Genomic DNA, 23,288 nt, shown 5'->3' with positions numbered 1-23,288 from the left:
GTCAAGCTGCTTGGAATGCCCTAAACAGGATAATAAGGCAGCTGCACCCTTGTTTAGTCAAGCTGATGACACCCGTTCTTCCCCAGCCTTTAAACACTGCTCCTTCCATGGCAATTAATCTCAATGTAATAAACAAACAAAAGTGTAACATTAAAAAACAATAGCCCTGGTGGATCAAAGAGGAGTCAGTCAAGAAATCAATAGTCAGCAGAAGCTAACAAGGGAAGTGTCCAGGGAGATGCAAAGAAATAACAATGACGATAATAAAAACAGACCAGAGACCTGTATAGAGCTCGCTCCATTGGAAATCGTTAATCTTCCAGACCCAAGTGGAATTAATAAGAAATATGTAAAACTAACTGTGGAGCACAAGTCGCACCCTGGCAGCCTCACCTCATTATGAGAAGAAAAATATATATGTCATGTACTATGCGCCTCCAGACAGTTGGCACCAGTGCAAGGAGCCAGGATTTCTCATCCTAGCTGGGAGTATACTGCCCCCTAGAGCACAGCCGGGGCACCGAGGAGAAGCACAGGCAAGGTTCTTGAAATTGTTAGTGAGGACTCAGCTGTTAAATTACATAGTGCACTATTAAAAAGAAAATCAAGTCCAAGCAAGCGTGAGCTCTTCATCCTCTGTGCTACTGTGATGGTTATAGGCAGAGCTTCTTTTTCACTCCTCACTGGCAAGCTCTGTCACACCTAAATGACTGACAACTCAGCATCAACCCCAAATACACAGGAATCAGGTGTGCAGAAGAAAGGAGGCAGATCAAGCTGCTGTGAAATCAGTGAAGTGTTCCAGGCAAACCATAGCATGTGGTAGCCATGAGGGACAGCATTCTTTTGCTGCTCCAGTTTTAATGGTGTAGTAGCACTGGCCTCCTTAACCAACGTCCACTCTGAAAATGGACAACCTTGTCATTCCTCCAGCGCTCAAACTGCTGCACATCCTCCATAGCAGACTGGCAGACACCAAGATCCTGGGAATACAGGACTTTTCTGTTGAGGAACCCCAGGCTCTGGTGCTAAAATTACTACATTAAGACCCAGAGCAATTACTCCTGAGCTATGAGGAGGGTTGGATCCAATTAACTCCAACCAGGATCTAAAGGAGGCTGGTGCACATCTCTAGGCAGAGGAGCCCTGGAAAGAAACCTTAGGAACAGCCCCGCTTGGGGAGCAAGTTTAGCTGAGGTTTATGGGGGTTGGGATGCAGCCCACACACATCCTCCCAGAAAGAGTCCCACAGCTGCTCCTCCCACTACCTTTAAGGCTGAGGAGGAAACAAGGCCTGGCAGCACTTCTATTGGGATGCGGCCACATGGCCCAGTGGAAGGCAGGGGAGTCAGCATTGCCCATTGCAGTACTGCTCGGATGGCAATCACCTGTGCAGTGGTTTTCCCCCTGCATGTTTCTAAAAGCAAAGGGCAGACTCTCCTCAGGCCAATGAAGAATTGGCTGAAGCAAACAGGGAGATCAAAGGTTGTGGAAAAAAAGCGCTTGACCGGAAAAGAACTTACTGGGCAGGTATTTCTCTGGCTTTTGCTCTTATTGAAGATCCTCGTGCTTGGCTAGGAGGAGTCACATAGCTTCAGCATCTCTTTCAGCCTGATCCTGCAATGAGGTCACAACCCCGCGAGCCAAATCCAGCTCTTGGTGCTAACGTGCACCCCTCCCACTGAAGTCAATGGAAGTGGCACCCGCCTGCTTCAAAGGTGGATTTTACCCTGTGTGCCTGTCAGCCCGTAAAGCAAAAAGGCCTGGGAAGTCACAAACCCAATCCTGTAATTAAACAGGGAGGGCACAGCTGGGTTGAGAGTACAAGCCCTTGTTTAATGACAAACAGCTTTGACAATAAACAAACATGAGAACAAAGCTGGTGGAAAATCCCTTGCCCCTTCCTGGCTTAAGTTCAGCCCAAGTACAAACATCTCCCCCCAGCCCCTTTTCAAATCAAATACACTGATTAAAACAAAACCAAACCGTACAAGAGTGAGGAAATTCAGAGTGGAGGCAACTTTGCTCCTTAACCAAGGGGCACAGATCAAGCAGCATGGACGGCTGCCTACATGGAGGGGAGAAGGAAGATACAAGAAAGCATCGAGGCACAAATATTAGGGAATGATCTTTCTCAGTCTTTTGCTGAACTCCCTTGGTTTGAAGTCAATGCTATTCACATGCAATGTGATTCCAGCAGCCTGTGTGGAGGTTCCTCCAGATTCATTTTATGCCCTCATTACCTTGCATATTGAAGGGCTTTTTTAAGAGCGTGGAGTACTCATGCTATAGACCACAAAGGTTCTACTGTGTCACCGAGGACTACTAGGGACTGGCTAAGCATGCATGTTATTGATTAGACAGACCATAACGGCTTCCCCAGTGTGAGCTCAGATGCACAGCAGTAAGAAATACTGCAGGAAAAACCATGTAGCTTTTTGGCATGACATTTTATGGCTGAGAGCCCTTGCCCAATTTTAGGGATGGCAAATAAATGCTGACAGCTGGAAGGCCTTCTTAATGCTAGCTGACGCCTGTGGCAGTGACCATAAATTCTAACAAACTAGCACCGAATGGTAATGCAACCAGGTAAGTGGTGTAAAGTGGTAGTCTGATTTGCCAGCAAATCACTAATGAACATCACCAGGGCCATCCATGCCATCGTCTGTAATCGTAGTTCAGAAGCCAGGACGTCATTGTGGGACAACTCTAATGCATCGGAATAAGGAATAGGGAAGAGGCTGGGAAGCACCGGATCTATGGGAACAAAACAGAAGGGCTCCCGAGGACTGACCTTGTGAACAAACTCTGCTGAGGGAACAGGGTTGGTTGCCTTTTATTCCTGGCTTTAATTAAAGCCAAGTGTTTAGTTTGCTCCTCTCCAGAACTGTTCCCTTCCTCCTCCCCTCCCACCCCAAACCATTGCTTTTTATAGCACGTCTGGTGTGGATGTCAAGCGTACCAGAAATGCATTTTCAGCCCCAAGTGTCCCTTCCCCAGGACAAGTTAGTTACCAGGGCTTGCTAAGGTGGAGATGAGAACAGGATGTTTGATTTTGCTACCATTGCTTTCCTGGATTACTTCAAGCTGTTTAGATAAAGGAAAATAAATAAATATGGGGCAGGCTGGCTGCTTGCAGAATCAAAACAAACTGTTTGCAGGATGAAGGAGGAAAAGCCTACATAGAATCCACTCTTCATTATTAGAACTGTATCTTACACTTCAGGGGTCTAAAAGTACAATCCAGTCAAAAAGCAGGTCATTTCACAACCGACACATACTCCTCTTTGGGATCACTGATCAGTTACTGGATCTCTGAAGGCTCCAACAACAGCACAACTTTAATGACTGAGGATTTGTATTTCAGTAGCTTCTAGAGACACTAGTCAATATCAGGGCCCCACTGTGCTAGGTGATGTAATACACGAGGGGCAGACAGTCCCTGCCCCAAAGAGCTCACAGGGTGCTAAACAGACCAGACAAAGGGCGGTGTTATCATCTTCAACCAGACTCCTCGCACACAGAGCTTTCATGTCAGAGCAGTCTGGAGATCCTCACTCCAGAAACCTGGAGTCAGTGCCCCGACACTAGCTGGGCTCAGTGTCTGGAAACTGAGCGCGTTTTTTAATGTAAAGGTGCCTTATTCTGGCTTAAAGACACAAATCAGGCCTGTTAGTAATTTTCTTACCTGAAAGTACACTGGCTGTTTTCCAAACCGGGAGCAGAATTCTCTGAAGCACATTTACCTTTGTGCTTAAAGGAAAGAGTCCCAATGGATGGTCAGAGCAAATGCACCAGGATGGATTATCCCCAGTGACATGTACAAAGAAATTCATATACAGTAAAAGTCTACTGGGAAGCCTGCTTAGAACAGCATGATATTAGGATATTATAGCAGTGCCCACTGGGCCTGTAAGAGACTTGCATAGACTGACTTTGCAACAGTCTAGCGCCCTCTGATTTTTTTTCTACTTGAGCTCGTTGCAAACACTGAACTAAACAAAGCCCCACAATATTACGCATGTGCCATCATGGCAGTATGCCGTAGGGCTTAGAGTGTTTTGGGGCATAGATGCCAGTGAAGCCAGTCAGAAGTGCTTTTGGCTGTGTCAAGTCATTAGGCTGCGCTACAAACTGCTGGTCTGCAGCTAAATGTTACTCTACAACGCCAGACCACGCATGACATGCCTCCCCTCACTGGCACCCAACTCGACAACCTCGGCTCATGTTTTCAGCAGGCTGTTCCTCGTCTCTTCACTCAGCTGGACAGGGATCTAGTAAGAGGCAACTGGCCCCACTTCATTCACTCCAGAAGCAGGATGTTTTAAAGGAGTGCCCTCATTACTCACTCAATATATTTGTGTGGGGTGCTAAGACTTCTGGGGGCATGATCCTTTGCGCTGCAATAAACTGAGTCACACTACACATTATTGCAAAGTGTATTGTGAGAGAACTTGTCTGTCCTTTCTTGGCACCCAGGGGGGACTGTAGGGAGGCAGTGCAGAAGTTGCTAATCTGTGCCTACCCTGCACACTTTTTACGTTAACAGCTGACAAGTTGTGCTCACTTGAGCCCTGTATCTCCTGAGAGGCAGCCAACTCGAGTTCAAAGCACCCACATTCCAGTGAAGGGTGCATGTGTGTGGACAGGATTCAAGTTAGAGGCAACCCTTAACCCGAGTTAACTTTGTTGTGAAGACTGCCCTACATGACAAGCACACTACTCCAGGATTCTGTCACAAGTGACAACACTAAGCTCATATATACACATTCATTCCTCTAAGGACCAGACTCATCCAAGGAGTATTAGAAGTCCTCATAATGGTCTGTTTACATTCCCCCAATTTAGCTAACAGGCAAGACAATATTCAGACAGATAATTTCAGAGTGACGATCCAGCTGCAGATGCTGAAGAACTCAAGCTTTACCAGTTAATATCAGAATTAACTCACAGCAAGAAACTGTCCTTTCAAACCCGCTTTAGGCTGATGAAATAACAATTTAGTGGTTTTCATTCTACCCACATTCCGATCAAACTCATTTTAGGTCTCTTCAAACACAAAGAGATGGCTTAGGCCTAGAAAAAAATCCCCAATAGAATGTGGAAGCATCTCTTTTGTGCCCTGGCTAGATAAGAAGGTTGCCCTGAGTTTTCCAAGTTGTTCATAAGGACGAGTGTCACAGATCCATGGAGTGGATCTGACAGTCTCTTCAGACCTTTAACATCACCTGTTGAGATGAGATGATGTAACAATAGAATTAGAGCCTGATCCTGAGAACTACTGTGTTCTGGGAGTTGTGCATGCTCAGCACCTCACAGAATCAGGCCTCCAGCGCTCAGTCCTGCTCCCACTGAAGTTGATACAAAGCTTCCTTTGGCTTTAACAGCACAGGGTTGGGCCTTACTCACCAAGCAGGCCTCCTTCCTCCCCACAAACTCAGGCACCCCCTGGATGTAAAACACATGCACTCACCCAGAGACTGTTGGAAGGGAAGCAGGAGCCATTGGCTGCGGTTTCTCCTTCTCTTGCTGCTTCAGAAAGGATTTGGCTTCCTTTGAGGCAGCATCCACTTCTTTAGTCACCCTGTGGCACAGGAGAGACAAAGCCATGTGTCAAAGCAGAGACTCACACAGAATGAGAATGAGAGATCCAGCAAGGGAGCACAGGAAATATCTGTATCAAAGGCGACACTGGGCCACATGCATTGTGTTAATTCCCCTTCTATTAACCACTGCAGGAGGAATCAGCATGTCTTGTTGAGATCCCATTCCAGTTGCAAACTGTCTGTATTCACATCGCAATGAAATGATAGCGGATTAGAGCTAACGGGGCTTTAAAAATGAACAGAAATGTTTTTATTCATTCAAACAGGCCCATCTCGCTGGAAGCTACTGAATACCCCAAATGGGTCGCTGGAGGCAAGTCTGTTCTTTAATTGGGTGCTTGATTTCCTCATTTGATGGTCTTCTGTGATAGCATCTCTCCCACCCACACTTCCCAACCTACAATGGACTGGGCTGGTGACTACCCCTCGTGACTGATGCTGGAGCAGAGAACATGTCTGTAGTGACCACACTCCGACTTAATGCTGAAAGCAGAAATTTGCCACAATTTTCTAGCTGCTATTTTCGTTTCAGGCCTAGAGGATACAAAATATTGAACTTATAAAAAAAAAGTCAGCATTGCATCTGCTATGGAGAATACAAATATTAGAAAGAAAATCTCCAGAAAACTACTCTATAATGAATCATTCAAAATATCCAGCTACTTTAGCCTCCTCATTTTTGCTGCCTGCCCCTAGCAATGTGTGTTTCAGGCACTCAGCTGCTCCTAATGAGCTTGTCCTGTTTTTTCAAACTAAAAGCCTCACTCCCTTATACAAAACTTAAAGCCTCTCACAACCTCCTTGAAGTTCAGCATCCATAGCCTGAAAACACCCTAAAGGAAGTGGTGTGCCCCCATGCAGCTAATCACTGCTCCCTTTGGACAGCCTCCGCCCCACCCACCGCCAGACCTCACCTCCATTCATTCCATTTGCTGGATCTGCCCGCTGAGCAGACTCCTTTTCAGGTCAACACAAATGCTGGTTCTCTCGGAAAGTGACTGTGTAAAAATCTCTTCCTCTGATTTCTAAGACCTGCTGCCTGGCAAAATCCAGACCCACCGCTGCTAACTTTTTATTCCTCATAACCCTGCTGAGCCAATGCAGCTATGAAGAGCAAGCTGGAGCTACCTGGGACCCTACATGGGACATGAAATAATTGCTGACTATAGACTCAGACCTGAAGGTTATTGTGATCATCTAGCCTGATCTGAGCATTGCAGGCCACAGAACCTCACCCACCCACTACTGTAACAGATCCATAACCTCTGCCTGAGTTACTGACATCCTCAAATCTTGATTTAAAAACTGCAAGTTACAGAGAATACACTCTAGTTCAAACCAGCGAGTGACCCTGCCCCATGCTGCAGAGGAAGGTGAAAACCCCCCTGGGTCCCTGCCAATCTGACCTGGGGGGAAATTCCTTCGCAACCTCAAATATGGCGATCAGTTAGATCCTGAGCACTTCAACAAGGCCCACCATCTAGACACCTGTGAAAGAATTTTCTGTAGTAACTCAGAGCCCTCCACATCTAATGTCCCATCTCTGGCCGTTGGGGATATTTGCTACTAGCAGTTGCACACTGCCTAAAATGGCATGCGTCCCATCTCATCATGCCATCCCCTCCATAAACTTATCAGTCTTAAAACAAGCTAGGTTTTTTGTCCCCACTGCTCCCCTTGGGAGGCTGTTCCAGAACCTCACTCCTATGATGGTTAGACACTTTCATCTAATTTCAAGCCTAAAATTGTTAATGACCATTTCCACATTATCTCTATTTGTTCTTGTGCCCATATTGGCCCTTAACTTAAATAACTCCTCTCCCTCTCTGGTGTTTATGCCTCTGATGTATTTATAAAGAGCCATCATAGCTCCCCACAGCCATCGTTTGGTTAGGCTAAACCAGCCAAGCTCATTGAGTCTCCTCTAGTAAGGTAGGTTTTCTTTTCCTCGGATCATCCTAGCAGCCCTTCTTTGCACCTGTTCCAGTTTGAGTTCACCTTTCTTAAACCTGGGATCCCAGAACTGCACACAGTATTCCAAGTGAGGTCTCACCAGTGCCTTGTATAATGGTACCAACATTTCCCTGTCTCTACTGAAAATACCTCACCTGATGCATCCTAGCACTGCGCATCACATTGATGTCTAATAGTCATCCTGTGATCAACCCATACACCCAGGTCTTTCTCCCTCTCTGTCACTTCCAACTGATATGTTCCCAGCTTATAGCAAAAATTCTTGTTGTTAGTCCCTAAGTGCATGCCCTTGCACTATTAAATTTCATCCCATATCTATTATCCCAGTTTTCAAGATCCTCCAGATCTTCTCGGATGGCATTCCGATCCTCCTCCATATTGGCAACACCTCCAACTTTGCATAATCCCCAAATTTTATTAGCACAGTCCCACTTTTCATGCGAAGGTCATTAATGAAAATGTTAAATAAGACTGATCCCTGAAGAACTCCACTAATAAGCTCTCTCCAGCCCAATAGTTCCCCTTTCAGTATGACCTGTTGTAGTCTCCCCTTTAACCTATGTTCCAATCAGTTACACCAGAGTACATCATAGGAATGCAATCAGGTTACACAGGGGTCACTGAGGTCAGAATCTGTAACCGTTTATTACAGTTGATGTGCGAGAGGAAAACCCAACCTAACTCTCATATCCTTGGATAAGTTTCCAAGACTGGAAGTGAGAAAAATGCTTTCGACTTGTTGACTTGGAGACATTGACAGGGGAACAGATGAGGAATTCCCACAGTGCTGTTCATACAGAGTCAACATTCAGCAACAACAGCAACTTAAGGCCAGCAGGATGCAATAAGGTGAAGGGATGAAGGAAAAAGACCTTCACCTTCCTCCCTGAAGCCCAAATATGGAGGGAAAGGAATGTTGAAAAGTAAATTAACATCTGTGCTAATTGATTCTTGCCCCAGCCTTGATCATTCAGTGCAGAAAGGAGAGATTAGCTTCATTTTAGCTTTGCCACCTGCATTTCCAGTGGGCAGCAGTTATGTGGACTGAAGTCCGTTTCAAAGCAAGGAATATTTAGAAGTGTCTGCAGATCAGATTGAAAGGGGAAAAATTAATTCAGGAAGAAGCAAAATCCTTGTTACAGCAGCATTACAATTTAGAATATCCAGAACATGCTGCCCATGCACAGCCCTCAGAGATAATGTTCGTGTCGTGCTGTATTTATATACAACCAGTTATTGTACTTTTCATTAATTTCATTAGACAGAATAAACTCATCGCCTTTATGTGGCAATTAGCTGGAACTCCCCAAGGAGGCCTATCAGCGGTGGATGCTGGGCTCAAATTAAAACCATTGCAGTGTCTATTTTTAAATGCACCAGCTTGAGGAAGCAGCTCAATTCCCATCACTGCTGTGCAGCAAAATAGGCTAAGATGACAGCTCATGTAGATGCTATCCTGGCTGTTATCAGCCCCGCACATGCTTTCACCCAGTCCTGAAGCGTGCCTCCAAGGCACAAAGACAGTGACAAACAGCCATGAGAAACATCAAAACAACCCAAGGGATACAGGAGTTCAAGAGACATGGAACGGAACTCTGTGGCTCTACTGTCCCCTGTTCTCCAATCTGCCAGGGGAGCTTTCCACTGGGGAGCCAAACTATCTGTTCAACTCCTTTCTGGAACTTGATAGCCTTGGCCTGGGGAAGACGGCAAACAGAGAGCAGCAGTCTGGGAATAAAGCAAGGGCTACAGGAGGAAAATTGGAACTGGGAGCATGCCACTATTACCTCTGTGTGCTCTGATCAAGAATAATGGCCCATAAGCTCTTTGGAGCAGGGACAGCATCCCTACAATACGTTTGTACAGCATCTAGCATAATGAAACGCTGATCCTGATTGGCCCCCATCACTCTGGTATCTGAGCACCTCACAATCTTTACTGGATTTATCCTCATTTGCACCCATGAGGCAGGGCAACCCTATTACCCCATTATACAGATGAGGAATGGAGACACAGAGAGACTAAGTGACTTGCCCAAGGTCACCCAGGTAGTCAGCAACAGAGGAGGGAAGTGAACCCGGGTCTCCCAAGTCCTAGGTTAGCGTACCTAATAATAGCAGTGATTGCATGGGAGCGTATGTTGGCTTTGAGTGGATCCTCTCCTACTGGTGCTGCCTTCAACAACACACAATTGGAAACAGCTCATAATATTCTGCATTTCTGGAGCTCTTTTTCTCAGGCAGTGTGCCAGCATTTAACCTCACAACCCCACTGTGTACTCGGTGGTGCTGAGCGAACTGCAGTGCACAAGATAAGCCACAGTACATGCCCAAGGTCACAGAGCCAGGAACAGCACTCAGGAGTCCTGGCTCCCTCTGCTCTGGTCTCACCACAAGACACCATTGCCCCAAATTATTAGGAAAGAAACTGGCCAAAGAACATTATGAAGTTTAAGATTCCCAAGAAAATACCTGACTAGATTTGCTTGTGTACAATGTGAAAGAGCATAGAGCAGGGATGCCGGTGAGCACAGTCACATTAGCTGAGCTTCCATAGTTCACCCCCACCTAGTGCTAAACCCAGCAAGGCTACGTCTAGGTCCCTCAACGAGAAGGCAGGATCAGTACCGAGGAGGCCCTCTGCGCTTCAGTGGGAGGAGACAGGCTTGCTTCACACACAGCAGTGGTGGCTGGATGTACAACAAAGCACTTTGTCTGCAATTATTTACCACTCCCTTTGGCCTGTCAACAGCTGCTCTGAATTTATTTTTAAAAAATCATTAGCCATCGCAGCACCAAGATACAGATGCAGTGCTCAGCCTGTTTCGCCAGCACCGCACAGCTGAGGATGGAAACAAGCATCAGGAAACGAATTGAAATGAAGAGAATTATCTTTGAAGATCATTCCATCACAAGAGATCTATACTATCTCATAAAATGACACAAAAGCAATTTGGCAGCAAGGTACGGCTGGGCCGAAGCCGGCAGTGACTTTGCATCATTCCAACGTAACTGACAAATGAAAGAATATTAAAAGGCTCTGATGGGCACCTGCTCAGAGCATGTACATTTCATCCACCCTCAGATCCCTGGCCAAGCGAAAGTGATAATGGAGGCCAGGTTCTCAAGAGACAATAGCTTACCTTGCACTAACCTAGGCACTCCCTGCTCTGCACTAACAGAACTGGGAACTGCTAATCCACCTGGAAGAAATAACAGTGATTACTAAAGAAAACTACAAGACCTTTTGCTACTAAATACTTGGTAGGTAACTATTTGCCTGGCTGTTTACCAGGATCCTATTCACACTTTCTTACCCAGGAATAAACATGAAAATAAATATATTGTCAGCATTAAAATAAGTACAGATGTGTCTCGCCCACTCACGTACCCTGTAATTTGCACACACAAATCTGCTGCCTCTCCTCATTTCTCTATAGAGATTTAATACAGTAGCTGAGTGTTAAAATGAATTTCCTCAGACTTGTACAAAATATAATAATACGAACATTATTGTCATTTGTATGGCAGTAGCATAAGGAAAGGCAGTGTTGCCTAGTGGATACAGCAATGGACTGCACTCAGGAGACCTGGCTTCTATTCCTGACTGCCACTGGCCTGATGAGGACCTTATGCCAGTCATGTCCCCACTCCGTGCCTCAGTTTCCCCATCTTTAAATTGGAGACGATGTTACTGACCTCCTTTGTTAAGCAGTATGAGATTTACTGATGAACGGTGCTAAATAAGAGCTAGGTATTATTAGTGCCTGGGAACCCCTGACACAGGGCACAAGACAGCACCTTCCCCAAAGACCGTACATTCTAAGTACAGTACTAACGATATCACCAAGGGTGTCTAACATTTACAAGCTACATATGAGGTTGAGTGAATACTTGAAAACTAACCTAAGCCACCTTTGTCAAACAAACGCATAAAGCACATTTTGCAGTACAGTGACCTTGCTTTTGAGATATTAAATTGTGAAACTCAGCACTTCACAAGTCTTCCAGTCATTAGTGAGGGTCTGACTACAGGGCCTGAAAAAGTTTAACGACACCCTCCTCCTATCTGGCTAGTAGTTCTTTTGATCCAGCTTTATAAATAATATTTCATTCATAGATCTCAAAGCACTTCACAAGGAGGCCATATTACATATGGGGAAAATTAAGGCAAAGAAAAGGAAAGCAACTTGCCTACAGTCATAAGACAGGTGAGGTGCAGAGCTTGGAATAGAGCCCAGGACTACGGAGTCCCTATCCACTAGACCAGTGGTTCTCAAAGCCGGTCCGCCACTTGTTCAGGGAAAGCCCCTGGCGGGCCGGGTGGGTTTGTTTACCTGACGCATCCGCAGGTTCAGTCAATCGCGGCTCCCACTGGTCGTGGTTCACCGCTCCAGGACAATGGGTCAATGAGAGCTGCGGGAAACGGCGCGGGCCGAGGGATGTGCTGGACGCCTTCCCACAGCCCCCATTGGCCTGGAGTGCAGAACCTGCGGATGCGGCAGGTAAACAAACCAACCAGGGGCTTTCCCTAAACAGGCGGTGGACCGGCTTTGAGAACCATTGCTCTAGACCACATTGCCTCACACGACTTCACCATGGACAGACAATACAAATACTATTTCCCTTAATGCAGCACCTCCTGTTTTTACCAGGAGCCTCATGCAGACAGACAAGCAACCCTTCCACCCCACTCTGCGTCCCCAAACTCAAAACCTAAAACCAGTATTCTAACAACGATTTCTTAATGCTTTCCACAGATCTGGTCTGGTTGACACAGAGATTTTGTACCACCATAGTTATACTAGTACATCTTCTAACATGGATGCAGTTACACTGGTATAAATGTGCTTATTCTACTGCACCCACATTAGGGCAATTCTACCACTCTAACTGTAGTGCTATAGTTAAAGTGGTACATCCTGTGTGTGTAGACAAGGCCTTAGAGTTACTGTACAGTATGTCTTCACTGAACAGTTAACCCAGGTCGATCAGCACTCAGGTTGCCCTAGCCTGGGTGTGAGCAGCCACACTCCAGAACCTCACTGACGCTGCACTCACCCATGTGTACTGGGGATGTATCCCAGGGTTCTCTATGTTGAGATGCTCTATAATTCTTTCCCAGTCAACTGCGTCAATTGTGGGAGAACCAGTCTGTCCTTCAGGGGGAATTGTGGGAAAGCTATCTCTGAAAACTCATGATTATCTTTGAAAAGTCATGGCGATCGGGGGAGGTCCTGGATGACTGAAAAAAGGCTAATATAGTGCCCATCTTTAAAAAAGAGAAGGAGGAGGATTCAGGGAACTACAGGCCAGTCAGGGTACATCTATACTACCCACCGGATCGGTGGGTAGTGTTTGATGTATCGGGGATTGATGCCTGTACTCCACCTCGGCAGGAGGAGTAAGCGCAGTCAACGGGGGTGCCGCAGCAGTCGACTCGCCGCTGTGAGGATGGCCAGGTAAGTCAAACTAAGATACTTCGACTTCAGCTACACGAATAGCGTAGCTGAAGTTGCGTATCGTAGGTCAACCCCACCCCGCTAGTGTAGCCCAGGCCTTAGCCTCACATCAGTCCCTGGAAAAATCATGGAGCAGGTCCTCAAGAAATCAATTCTGAAGCATTTAGAGGAGAGGAAAGTGATCAGGAACAGTCAGCATGGATTCACCATGGGAAAGTCATACCTGACTAACCTAATTGCCTTCTATAACGAGATAACTGGCTCTGTGGATGAGGGGAAAGCAGTGGATGTGCTATTTCTGGACTTTAGCAAAGCTTTTGATAACGGTCTCCCACAGTATTCTTGCCAGCAAGTTAAAGTAGTATGGGCTGGATGAATGGACTATAAGGTGGATAGAAAGCTGGCTAGATTGTTGGGCTCAACGAGTAGTGATTAACGGCTCCATGTCTAGTTGGCAGCTGGTTTCAAGCGGAGTGCCCCAAGGATTGGTTTTGTTCAATATCTTAATTAATGATCTGGAGGATGGCGTGGACTGCACCCTCAGCAAGTTTGCAGATGACACTAAACTGGGAGGAGTGGTAGATACACTAGAGGGTAGGGATAGGATACAGAGGGACCTAGACAAATTAGAGGATTGGGCCAAAAGAAATCTGATGAGGTTCAACAAGGACAAGTGCAGACTCCTGCACTTAGGACGGAAGAATCCCATGCACTGGTACAGACTAGGGACCGAGGCTAGGCAGCAGTTCTGCAGAAAAGGACCTGGGGTTACAGTGGACAAGAATCTGGATAAGAGTCAACAGCGTGCCCTTGTTGCCAAGAAGGCTAACGGCATTTTGGGCTGTATAAGTAGGGGCACTGCCAGCAGATAGAAGGACGTGATCATTCCCCTCTATTCAGCATTGGTGAGGCCTCATCTGGAGTACTGTGTCCAGTTTTGGGCCCCACACTACAAGAAGGATGTGGAAAAACTGGAAAGAGTCCAGCAGAGGGCAACAAAAATGATTAGGGGACTGGAGCACATGACTTATGCGCAGAGCTGAGGAAACTGGGATTGCTTAGTCTGCAGAAGAGAAGAATGAGGGGGAATTTGATAGCTGCTTTCAACTACCTGAAAGGGGGTTCCAAAGAGGATGGAGCTCGGCTGGTCTCAGTGGTGGCAGATGACAGAACAAGGAGTAATGGTCTCAAGTTGCAGTGGGGGAGGTTTAGGTTGGATATTAGGAAACACTATTTCACTAGGAGGGTGGTGAAGCACTGGAATGGGTTACCTAGGGAGGTGGTGGAATCTCCTTCCTTAGAGGTTTTTAAGGTCAGGCTTGACAAAGCCCTGGCTGGGATGATTTAGTTGGGGATTGGTCCTGCTCTGAGCAGGGGGTTGGACTAGATGACCTCCTGAGGTCCCTTCCAACCCTGATATTCTATGACTATCAGCACTCAAGTGGTTTAGCTGAGTCCTCGCTGCAAAGTGGGTGGGTCCCAGCCGAGGTTAAAGCATAGTTTGGAACTGATACTCTCAGCAAGGTCAGCTAACCTGGTGTTAAAGCACCTCTAAACCCTAGTGTAACAAGGAGGCTGCCACCCGAGCACCCCCTTGTGGCCAGGGATGCCTCTGCAGTGTCCTGCCTACTGTTTCCCTTTCTTCAGGGCTCCTTAAACCAACTCCACACTGTCTCTCTGCTAATTGCAGCCCTTCTTGGGGTCTGGTTTCTCCATCAAGTTAACAAAGTTCCCAAAAAGCAAACACAAAACCAAATCTTTCACCCAGCCTTAAGCTGGGTGCTGCCCCTCCTCCACAAGGTCTGAGCAGCTGGGAAGATGCAAGGCCTGGCTTGCCTTCCTTTTCTTCTCCCAAAGGAAAACAAAATGTTCAGCTGGGTGTTCTTCCCCAGCCCCAACTCCCTTCTTCAGGGACAACCGCAGCAGACCCTCTCTCCCCACAGCTCCCCTTTAGCTCTCATCTCACTGAACTCCCTGACGCTTTATAGTAGGGTGACCAGATAGCAAGTGTGAAAAATCAGGACAGGGGGTGGGGGGTAATAGGAGCCCATATTTCAAAAAGTCCCAAATATCGGGACTCTCCCTATAAAATCAGGACATCTGGTCACCCTACTTTACAGCCTGATTCAGCCCTCCCTTGTTAACTGGCTCCTCTGGAAGCACCTGCTCTGGTACAGGGGCGCTGGCCTTATTTCAATCACAAGGGGTCAGCCACCGCATGACACCAGGTAAAGGTTGGTGTGAGTGGACACAAGGGGGGGTTGGGCTAATACCTGGATCAGAGCTAGGTTAACTGCAGTGAAGAAATGCCCATAGTTACCCCTAGTCATTGGGCAGTTGTAAAAAAAAAAAGAAAAACAGACACCCCTCCCACCCCCAACCATTTTTCCATGGCAAGGAGCCCTTGCCTCTGCAAACAAACTGGGAAACGGGAGAATAAGGGTATGTCTATACTACGGGATTATTCCAATTTTACAGAAACCGCTTTTGTAAAACAGATTGTATAAAGTCGAGTGCACGCGGCCACACTAAGCACATTAATTCGGCAGTGTGCGTCCATGTACCGAGGCTAGTGTCGATTTCCGGAGCGTTGCACTGTGGGTAGCTATCCCATAGCTATCCCATAGTTCCTGCAGTCTCCCCCGCCCATTCTGGGTTGAGATCCCAGTGCCTGATGGATCAAAAAACATTGTCGCGGGTGGGTTCTGGGTACAGCCTCACCCCTCCCTCTGTGCAAGTAGCAGACAACCATTTCGCGCCTTTTTTCCTGGGTGAACTGTGGAGACGCCATAGCACGGCAAGTATGGTGCCTGCTCAGCTCAAGACAGCAATCATGGACATTGTAAACACCTCGCGCATTCTCGTGCAGTCTATGCTGAACCAGGATCTGCAAAACCAGGCGAGGAGGAGGCGGCTACGGCAGCACGGCGATGAGAGTGATGAGGACATGGACACAGAATTCTCTCAAACCGTGGGCCCCTGCGCTTTGGAGACCATGCTGGCAATGGGGCAGGTTCTAGCAATTGAATGCCGATTTTGGGCCCGGGAAACAAGCACAGACTGGTGGGACGATTCCCAGTGGCTGCGAAACTTTCACATGCGTAAGGGCACTTTCACGGAACTTTGTGACTTGCTTTCTCCTGCCCTGAAACGCCAGAATACCAAGATGAGAGCAGCCCTCACAGTTAAGAAGCGAGTGGCAATAGCCCTCTGGAAGCTTGCAACGCCAGACAGCTACCAGTCAGTCGGGAATCAATTTGGAGTGGACAAATCTACTGTGGGGGCTGCTGTGATGCAAGTAGCCAAAGCAATCATTAAGCTGCTGCTACGAAAGGTTGTGACTCTGGGAAATGTGCAGGTCATAGTGGATGGCTTTGCTGCAATGGGATTCCCTAACTGGTGGGGCGATAGATGGAACCCATATCCCTATCTTGGCACCGGAGCACCAGGGCACCCAGGACGTAAACCGCAAGGGGTACTTTTCCATGGTGCTGCAAGCACTGGTGGATCACAAGGGACGTTTCACTAACATTCACGTGGGATGGCCAGGAAGGGTTTATGACGCTCGCGTCTTCAGGAACACTACTCTGTTTAAATGGCTGCAGCAAGGGAATTACTTCCCAGACCAGAAAATAACAGTTGGGGATGTTGAAATGCCTGTAGTTATCGTGGGGGACCCAGCCTACCCCTTGATGCCATGGCTCATGAAGCCATACACAGGCAGCCTGGACAGTAGTCAGGAGTTGTTCAACTACAGGCTGAGCAAGTGTAGAATGTGCATTTGGCCGTTTAAAGGCGCGCTGGCGCACATTACTGACTCGCTCAGACCTCAGCCAAACCAATGTCCCCTTTGTTAGTGCTGCTTGCTGTGTGCTCCACAATCCCTGTGAGAGTAAGGGGGAGATCTTTATGGCGGGGTGGGAGGCTGAGGCAAATCACCTGGCCGCTGATTACGCACAGCCAGACACCAGGGCGATTAGAAGATCACACCAGGAAGCAGTGCACATCAGAGAAGCTTTGAAAACCAGTTTCATCATGGGCCACAGTACGGTGTGACTGTTGTGTTTGTTTCTCCTTGATGAACCCCACCCCCCCTTGATTGACTCATTCCCTGTAAGCCACCCACCCTCCCCCTTCGATTACCGCTTGCTTTCTAAGGAAATAAAGTCACTCTTGTTTTAAAATCATGTATTCTTTATTAATTAATTATAAAAAGAGGGAGAGAACTGACAAGGTAGCCCTGGTGGGGTTTGGGAGGAGAATAGGAGGGAAGGAAAAGGCCACTAAAAGAATTTCAAAAAAATGACAGCCTTTTGGTTGGGCTGTCCACTGGGGTGGAAGGGGTGGGTGCACGGAGCCTCCCGCCACGCGTTGTTAGTCGTCTGGTGAGTGAGGAGGCTAAGGAACATGATGAGGAGGGAAGGTGGTTATACAGGGGCTGCAGCGGCACTCTGTGATCCTGCTGCCGTTTCTGAAGCTCCACCAGACGCCGGAGCATGTCCGTTTGATCACGCAGCAGCCCCAGTGTTGCATCATGCCTCCTCTGATCTTCCTGCTGCCACCTCTCATCTCGAGCGTCTCTCCTGTCCTCACGTTCACTGGCATCTTTCCTGTACTTTGATACCACGTCCTTCCACTCATTCAGATGAGCTCTTTCATTGTGGGTCACTTCCATGATTTCCGAGAACATTTCGTCTTGCGTCTCTTTTTTCCGCCGCCTTATCTGAGATAGCCTTCGGGACAGAGGAGGGAGACTTGAAAAATTTGCAGCTGCAGGAGGGAGGGAAAAAAGGGAGAGAAGTATTTAAAAAGACACATTTTACAGAACAATGGTTATACTCTTTCACGGTGAACAACACTATTCACATTACATAGCACATGTGATCTCAGTACAAGGTCGCATTTTGCATCTTAATATTGGGTGCCTGTGGCTTTGGTGTTAGAGATCACAGACGCAGGTCCGGGCAGCAGAATTCGGCTTGCATGCGGCCATGGTAAGCCATTGTCTTTCGGCTTCTGCAGCCTTCATATATCCAGCACCCTCCTTTCCCAAATAGCAAGTAAAGCCCGTTGAGTGCTGCTTCTTTCCTGTTAACGTGCAGCACCAGAACCGCCCCCATCCAATTCTCTGGGATGATCGCTTTACCCCTCCCCACACCGCGTGGCTGGTAGCAGGGAAGATCGCTGCTAGCCACCCTCCCCTCCACCGCGTGGCTGGTAGCAGGGAAGATCCCAGCTAGCCAAACGCGAAAAAGCTAACTGCAGGGAAGGATTTCTTTTAAGCCACAGGCAAACAGCCCAACCATCTCTGTCCCCTTAATTAAATTCCTGTATTTCAACCAGGTTACCATGAACGATATCACTCTCCTGAGGATAACACAGCAAGATAAAGAGCGGATGTTGCTTGAATGCCAGCAAACACCGGGACCATACGCAGCCAGGCTTTGTCATGCAATGATACCAGATTACTTGCTACATGCATGGCGTGGTCAAGTGTCCTACCATGGTCAAGGCTGCCCTGCCCAGAAACCTTCTGCAAAGGCTTTTGGAGTACCTCCAGGAGAGCTTCATGGAGATGTCCCTGGAGGATTTCCACTCCATCCCCAGACATGTTAACAGACTTTTCCAGTAACTGTACTGCCCGCGAATGCATCCCAAGTCCTCAGGGCAAATTAATCATTAAAAAACGCTTGTTTTTAAACCATGTTTTATATTTACAAGGTACACTCACCAGAGGTCCCTTCCATGGCTTCATTGTCTGGGATAGTGGCTTGGGAGGGCTGGGAGAGTAATTCCGTCAGGGTGAGAAAAAGCTCCTGGCTGTTGGGGAGAACGGACTGCTGTGTGCTCTCTGCAAGCTCGTCCTCCTCTTCCTCCTCCTCATCTTCCCCGTCCGCAGAATTCTCAGCCATGGCTGCGATTACCACCCCCACCTCGGAATCCACGGACGGGGTGGGGTAGTGGTGGCGGACCCCCCTAGAATTGCATGCAGCTCAGCGTAGAAGCAGCATGTTTGCAGCCCTGCCCCGGACCTTCCCTTTGCTTCTTTGCTTTTCTGGTAGGCTCGTCTGAGCTCCTTAACTTTCACACGGCACTGTACTGAGTCCCTGGTGTGGCCTCTCTCCACCATGGCCTTGGAAATTTTTTCAAATGTTTTTTCATTTCATCTTTTGGAACGGAGTTCTGTTAGCACGGAATCCTCCCCCCATACAGCGATCAGATCCAGTACATCCCGTGCGGTCCATGCTGGAGTTCTTTTTTGATTCTCAGACTGCATAGTTACCTGTGCTGATGAGCTCTGAGTGGTCACCTGTGCTGATCAGCACTCCATGCTGGGCAAACAGGAAATGAAATTCAAAAGTTCGCGGGGCTTTTCCTGTCTACCGGGCCAGTTCATCCAACTCCAGATTGCTGTCCAGAGCGGTCACAATGGTGCATTGTGGGATAGCTCCCAGAGACCAATACCGTCAAATTGCGGCCACACTAACCCTAATCCGAAATGGCAATACCGATTTGAGTGCTACTCCCCTCGTCAGGGTGGAGTACAGATATCGATATTAAGAGCCCTTTATATCGAAATAAAGGGCTTCGTTGTGTGGACGGGTGCAGGGTTAATTCGGTTTAACGCTGCTAAATTCGGTATAAACGCGTAGTGTAGACCAGGCCCAAGATTTTCAAATATAAATCAGGGTTTCAGAGCTATCCACTCATGACAACGACCCTCTTAGCAACAGCAGCAACTAAGCCAATACAGCCTAGTTTCAATATTGCTTTTATAACGTTGAGTCAATTTGGATAAAACATTGAATTTAATCTATTAAACCCTAAAGCTTAGTACTTGAATTCAATGGAAGAGCGGGGCTATAACATACTAGCTCTTCTCTGATCCAGCTTCTGGCTTCAGGCACAAGTGAAACAAGATTTGTGCTCTTCGCCTGGTCCTGGATAGATACCAGACCACTTCCCACACCTTGTTACACAGTCTGACCTTCTGCCCCTGGGAGGCAGAGGGCTGGAAATGCAGAATGCTGCAGTCAGGACTCAGGGGCTTTGGCAGTCGTATGAAGCTCAGGACTGGAACAGCAAGAGGGTCCTTATTGAGCAGAGCTGTGTGTGTGAGAGGAAGAAAGATACAGAACTGGTGTCCAACACTAGAAAGGGAGGATAACATCAGGCCAGGAGAGAAGCCCACGTGCAAAGCTCTATGAAGAGAGCATGCAGAGCATCTCTGCACTACGCCTGGGTTATGACCAGCCCACCCCTTATGCTACTGGGCTCCAAATTTGCACACAAGCCTTTCCTGACACAGCTCAGCACAATGCTGGGGACACTGGCCAACGCAGCTTTCTTCAAAACAACTAAAGTGATGGGTGAACAAAGAGGTGTACACTAAGAAGGTGTGTGTGCCAACATGGGGCAAGAAAGGAACTCCTACAGTCCAGCCAGACCCTAACTGCAGCACTAACCCTCCCTCTGCCCTTCTGTGCTCAGAGTGGCTCAGCTGGACCAGAGGACCAAGAAGGGGACAAGATACTTTCAAATCTTGGTGGAAGGAAGTCTTTTGTTTGTGCTCTTTGTTTGGGGGTTGTTCGCTCTTGGGACTAAGAGGGACCAGACATCAATCCAGGCTCTCCAAATCTTTCTGAATCAGTCTCTCATGTTTCAAACGTGTAAGTAATAGCCAGGCAAGGCGTGTTAGTCTTATTTTTGTTTTCTCAACTTGTAAATGTTCCTTTTGGCTGAGAGGATTTTACCTCTGTTTGCTGTAACTTTGAACCTAAGGCTAGAGGGGGTCCCTCTGGGCTATATGAATCTGATTACCCTGTAAAGTATTTTCCATCCTGATTTTACAGAGATAATTTTTACCTTTCTTTCTTTAATTAAAAGCTTTCTTTTTAAGAACCTGATTGATGTTTTCCTTGTGTTAAGATCCAAGGGGATTGGATCTGGACTCACCAGGAATTGGTGGGGGAAGGGAGGGGGGATGGTTAAATTCTCCTTGTGTTAAGATCCAAGGGGTTGGATCGGTGTTCACCAGGAACTTGGTGAAAAAGCCTCTCAAGGTTGCCCAGGGAGGGGAAGGTTTTGGAGGGACAGAAAGTGATCCAGACATTGAAATTTCTGGATGTTGGCAGTGTTACCAGATCTAAGCTAGTAATTAAGCTTAGAAGTGTCCATGCAGGTCCCCACATCTGTACCCTAAAGTTCAGAGTGGGGAAGGAACCTTGACAGGTTCCATCCTGCAAGGTGGTGAACCCATGGGAGTTGTGGGTGCTCAGCCTCTCACAAGCTTCGACTCCCAGCGTAATAGTAATAGGTGTGTTGGGCCTATGTGCTGGCTCTGCTAATGTGAAGAGGCCCAGGAATTCCCCTGTCAGGAACAGCCACACACCATCCTACTTGAGGAGAGAGTGCACAGCTGGGCTAAGACTATGCCCTGGCTATCCTTGACTGCCTAGCCATGGCACAAAGCCACCTTTATCTCCCCCTCGGTCCCTGGGCCAAGCTCAGCACAGGGATGAACTGGTCCCGATGTCTCTTCCACGCGACACCCACTGCTGCTCTGAGTTAGATGTTACTCCTTGGCCCTCAAAAAAAAAAAAAAAGCACCCATCAAACCCAGCTGCTCCAGCCAGTCAGGAGAGGCCATGCCCTGGAGAGCCAAATGGGAAAGTGGCTGAACATCTCCTTAGCCCACAAAACTTAGCCAAGTTCACAACTGGAGAGAAGGTGGCAGGTGACCCCTGAATCACCAACCTCATGTTTCTGGAGACTCCAGGCAACTTTCACCCCCCCACCCCCCTTGTTTATATGGCTGAGAACAATCCCTTCGTCCTTCACGATTTCTCACTCCCTGTGTTCCTCAAACACCAGGCATTTCCTTCCCTTCCTGCCTGAGGTAGCACTGTAACGGGAGTCTGCTTCTGTCCCACTGACAGCAACAGCCTCACGCAGGCAGCTGGCCTATCCCCTCAGCCCAGGAAGGCCTGAGCCCCCAGCCAGAGTCTACTTCAGGCCCTCGTCTCAGAGCTCAGCCTTATTGCTGCCACATAAACCTAGTGCAGCACATCAAGCAACCTGACCTCCTAAACCAGGGCCTCCTTGCAGGGGCTGCTCTATTCCCTACAGATTTCCACTCTACAGGCCAATTGCCTGAGAGTCATCCACAAACTGGGCTCTGTCCTCCTCAGCTGGAGCTTCCAGCCACAGCCACCCCGCTCCCGGCTGTTCTGTGTCAGTCCCCCTGCTCCATGGCCTGCCACAGGAGCCAACCCACTCCCTGTAGCTCTCCCACTTGCAGGAGCCTTCCTGCTCCTCTGCCCTCAACTGGGCTACATGCAGCTTTTATAATCACCTGATCCCTAGCTACCTCCCAGCTGAAACTGATCAGCTAACAAGTCACAGGTGAGGCTGGGCCCCAACTCCTCTTAAAGGGCCAGGCCCCCAGGACACCTCCCTAGCACCCACCAGACTCCCTGACTCTTCAAATCCCAGAGCTTCTCCCTCTGGTCCACCAGCCAAGGCACCTCACAAACAAAGCAATCATATACTACTAGGCCACTAGAGGCAGATTTCAAAAGAGTTCAGCACCGCTGTTTGGAAAATCTGGTCTGTGTCAGACTGGGGGCAGCTGGGTGCTTTTTAGAAAATCTGGCCTGCGTTCTCAGTCTCCATGTAACTCGGCACTGCTCCCTTACCGGTCTGACACAGAGCAGCCTTGTGCTTACGTGCAGAGATTAGTCTGCAGCGATCCAGCCTGTGGGTCTTTTGTACCAACCGCTCTATAGGAAAACAAGTGGCACTGCTTTGCTTAGGAGTAAATAATTCCCAAACCAAATTCTAACTCATAACCTTTAGGACAACTGTCACCTTGAGGGCTGCTTTTCAGAATCCCATTTTCTTCTGAACAGACAAGATCTAACTGTTGAGGCAGAAATTTAAGGACTACATTATTTTCATAGAATTGTAGGACTAGAAGGGACCACGAGAGATCTAGTCCAGTCCCTTGCACTCATGGCAGACTAAGTATTATCTAGACCGGGGTAGTCAATAGGCGGACTGCAGGCCAAATCCGGACTGCCAGATGCATTTGAATGGAACGCAAAATCTTTTTATGTACTTTTTGTTATCATTATTTGTGTTTTTTAATTATTATTATTATTTTCTCTGGCGTCTGGATCTTGACCAAGAAATTTAGACCTTGACTAAAAATAATTGACTACCCCCAATCTAGACCATCCCTGACA

The 23,288-nt window shown here is 47.7% G+C and overlaps 1 protein-coding gene across 2 annotated transcripts in view; it reads right to left on the bottom strand.

The window, feature by feature from the left end:
• Positions 1-23,288, bottom strand: part of CFDP1 (craniofacial development protein 1) — a 146,390-nt gene that overhangs the window by 92,108 nt on the left and 30,994 nt on the right. The window contains exon 5 of one of the 2 annotated variants that reach the window (XM_039503788.1): positions 5,474-5,584. The exons of the other annotated variant lie outside the window; for it this stretch is intronic. Within the exon in view, the coding sequence (XP_039359722.1) occupies positions 5,474-5,584 (111 nt within the window). The remainder of the gene's footprint in view (positions 1-5,473; positions 5,585-23,288) is intronic. 2 annotated transcript variants of the gene reach the window in all.

The sequence above is a fragment of the Mauremys reevesii genome, linkage group 16 (assembly GCF_016161935.1).
Source record: "Mauremys reevesii isolate NIE-2019 linkage group 16, ASM1616193v1, whole genome shotgun sequence".
In the NCBI taxonomy this organism is placed as follows: Eukaryota; Metazoa; Chordata; order Testudines; family Geoemydidae; genus Mauremys; species Mauremys reevesii.
Note: the sequence above shows the minus strand (reverse complement) of the source record. Positions and strands in the feature narration are given on the sequence as shown.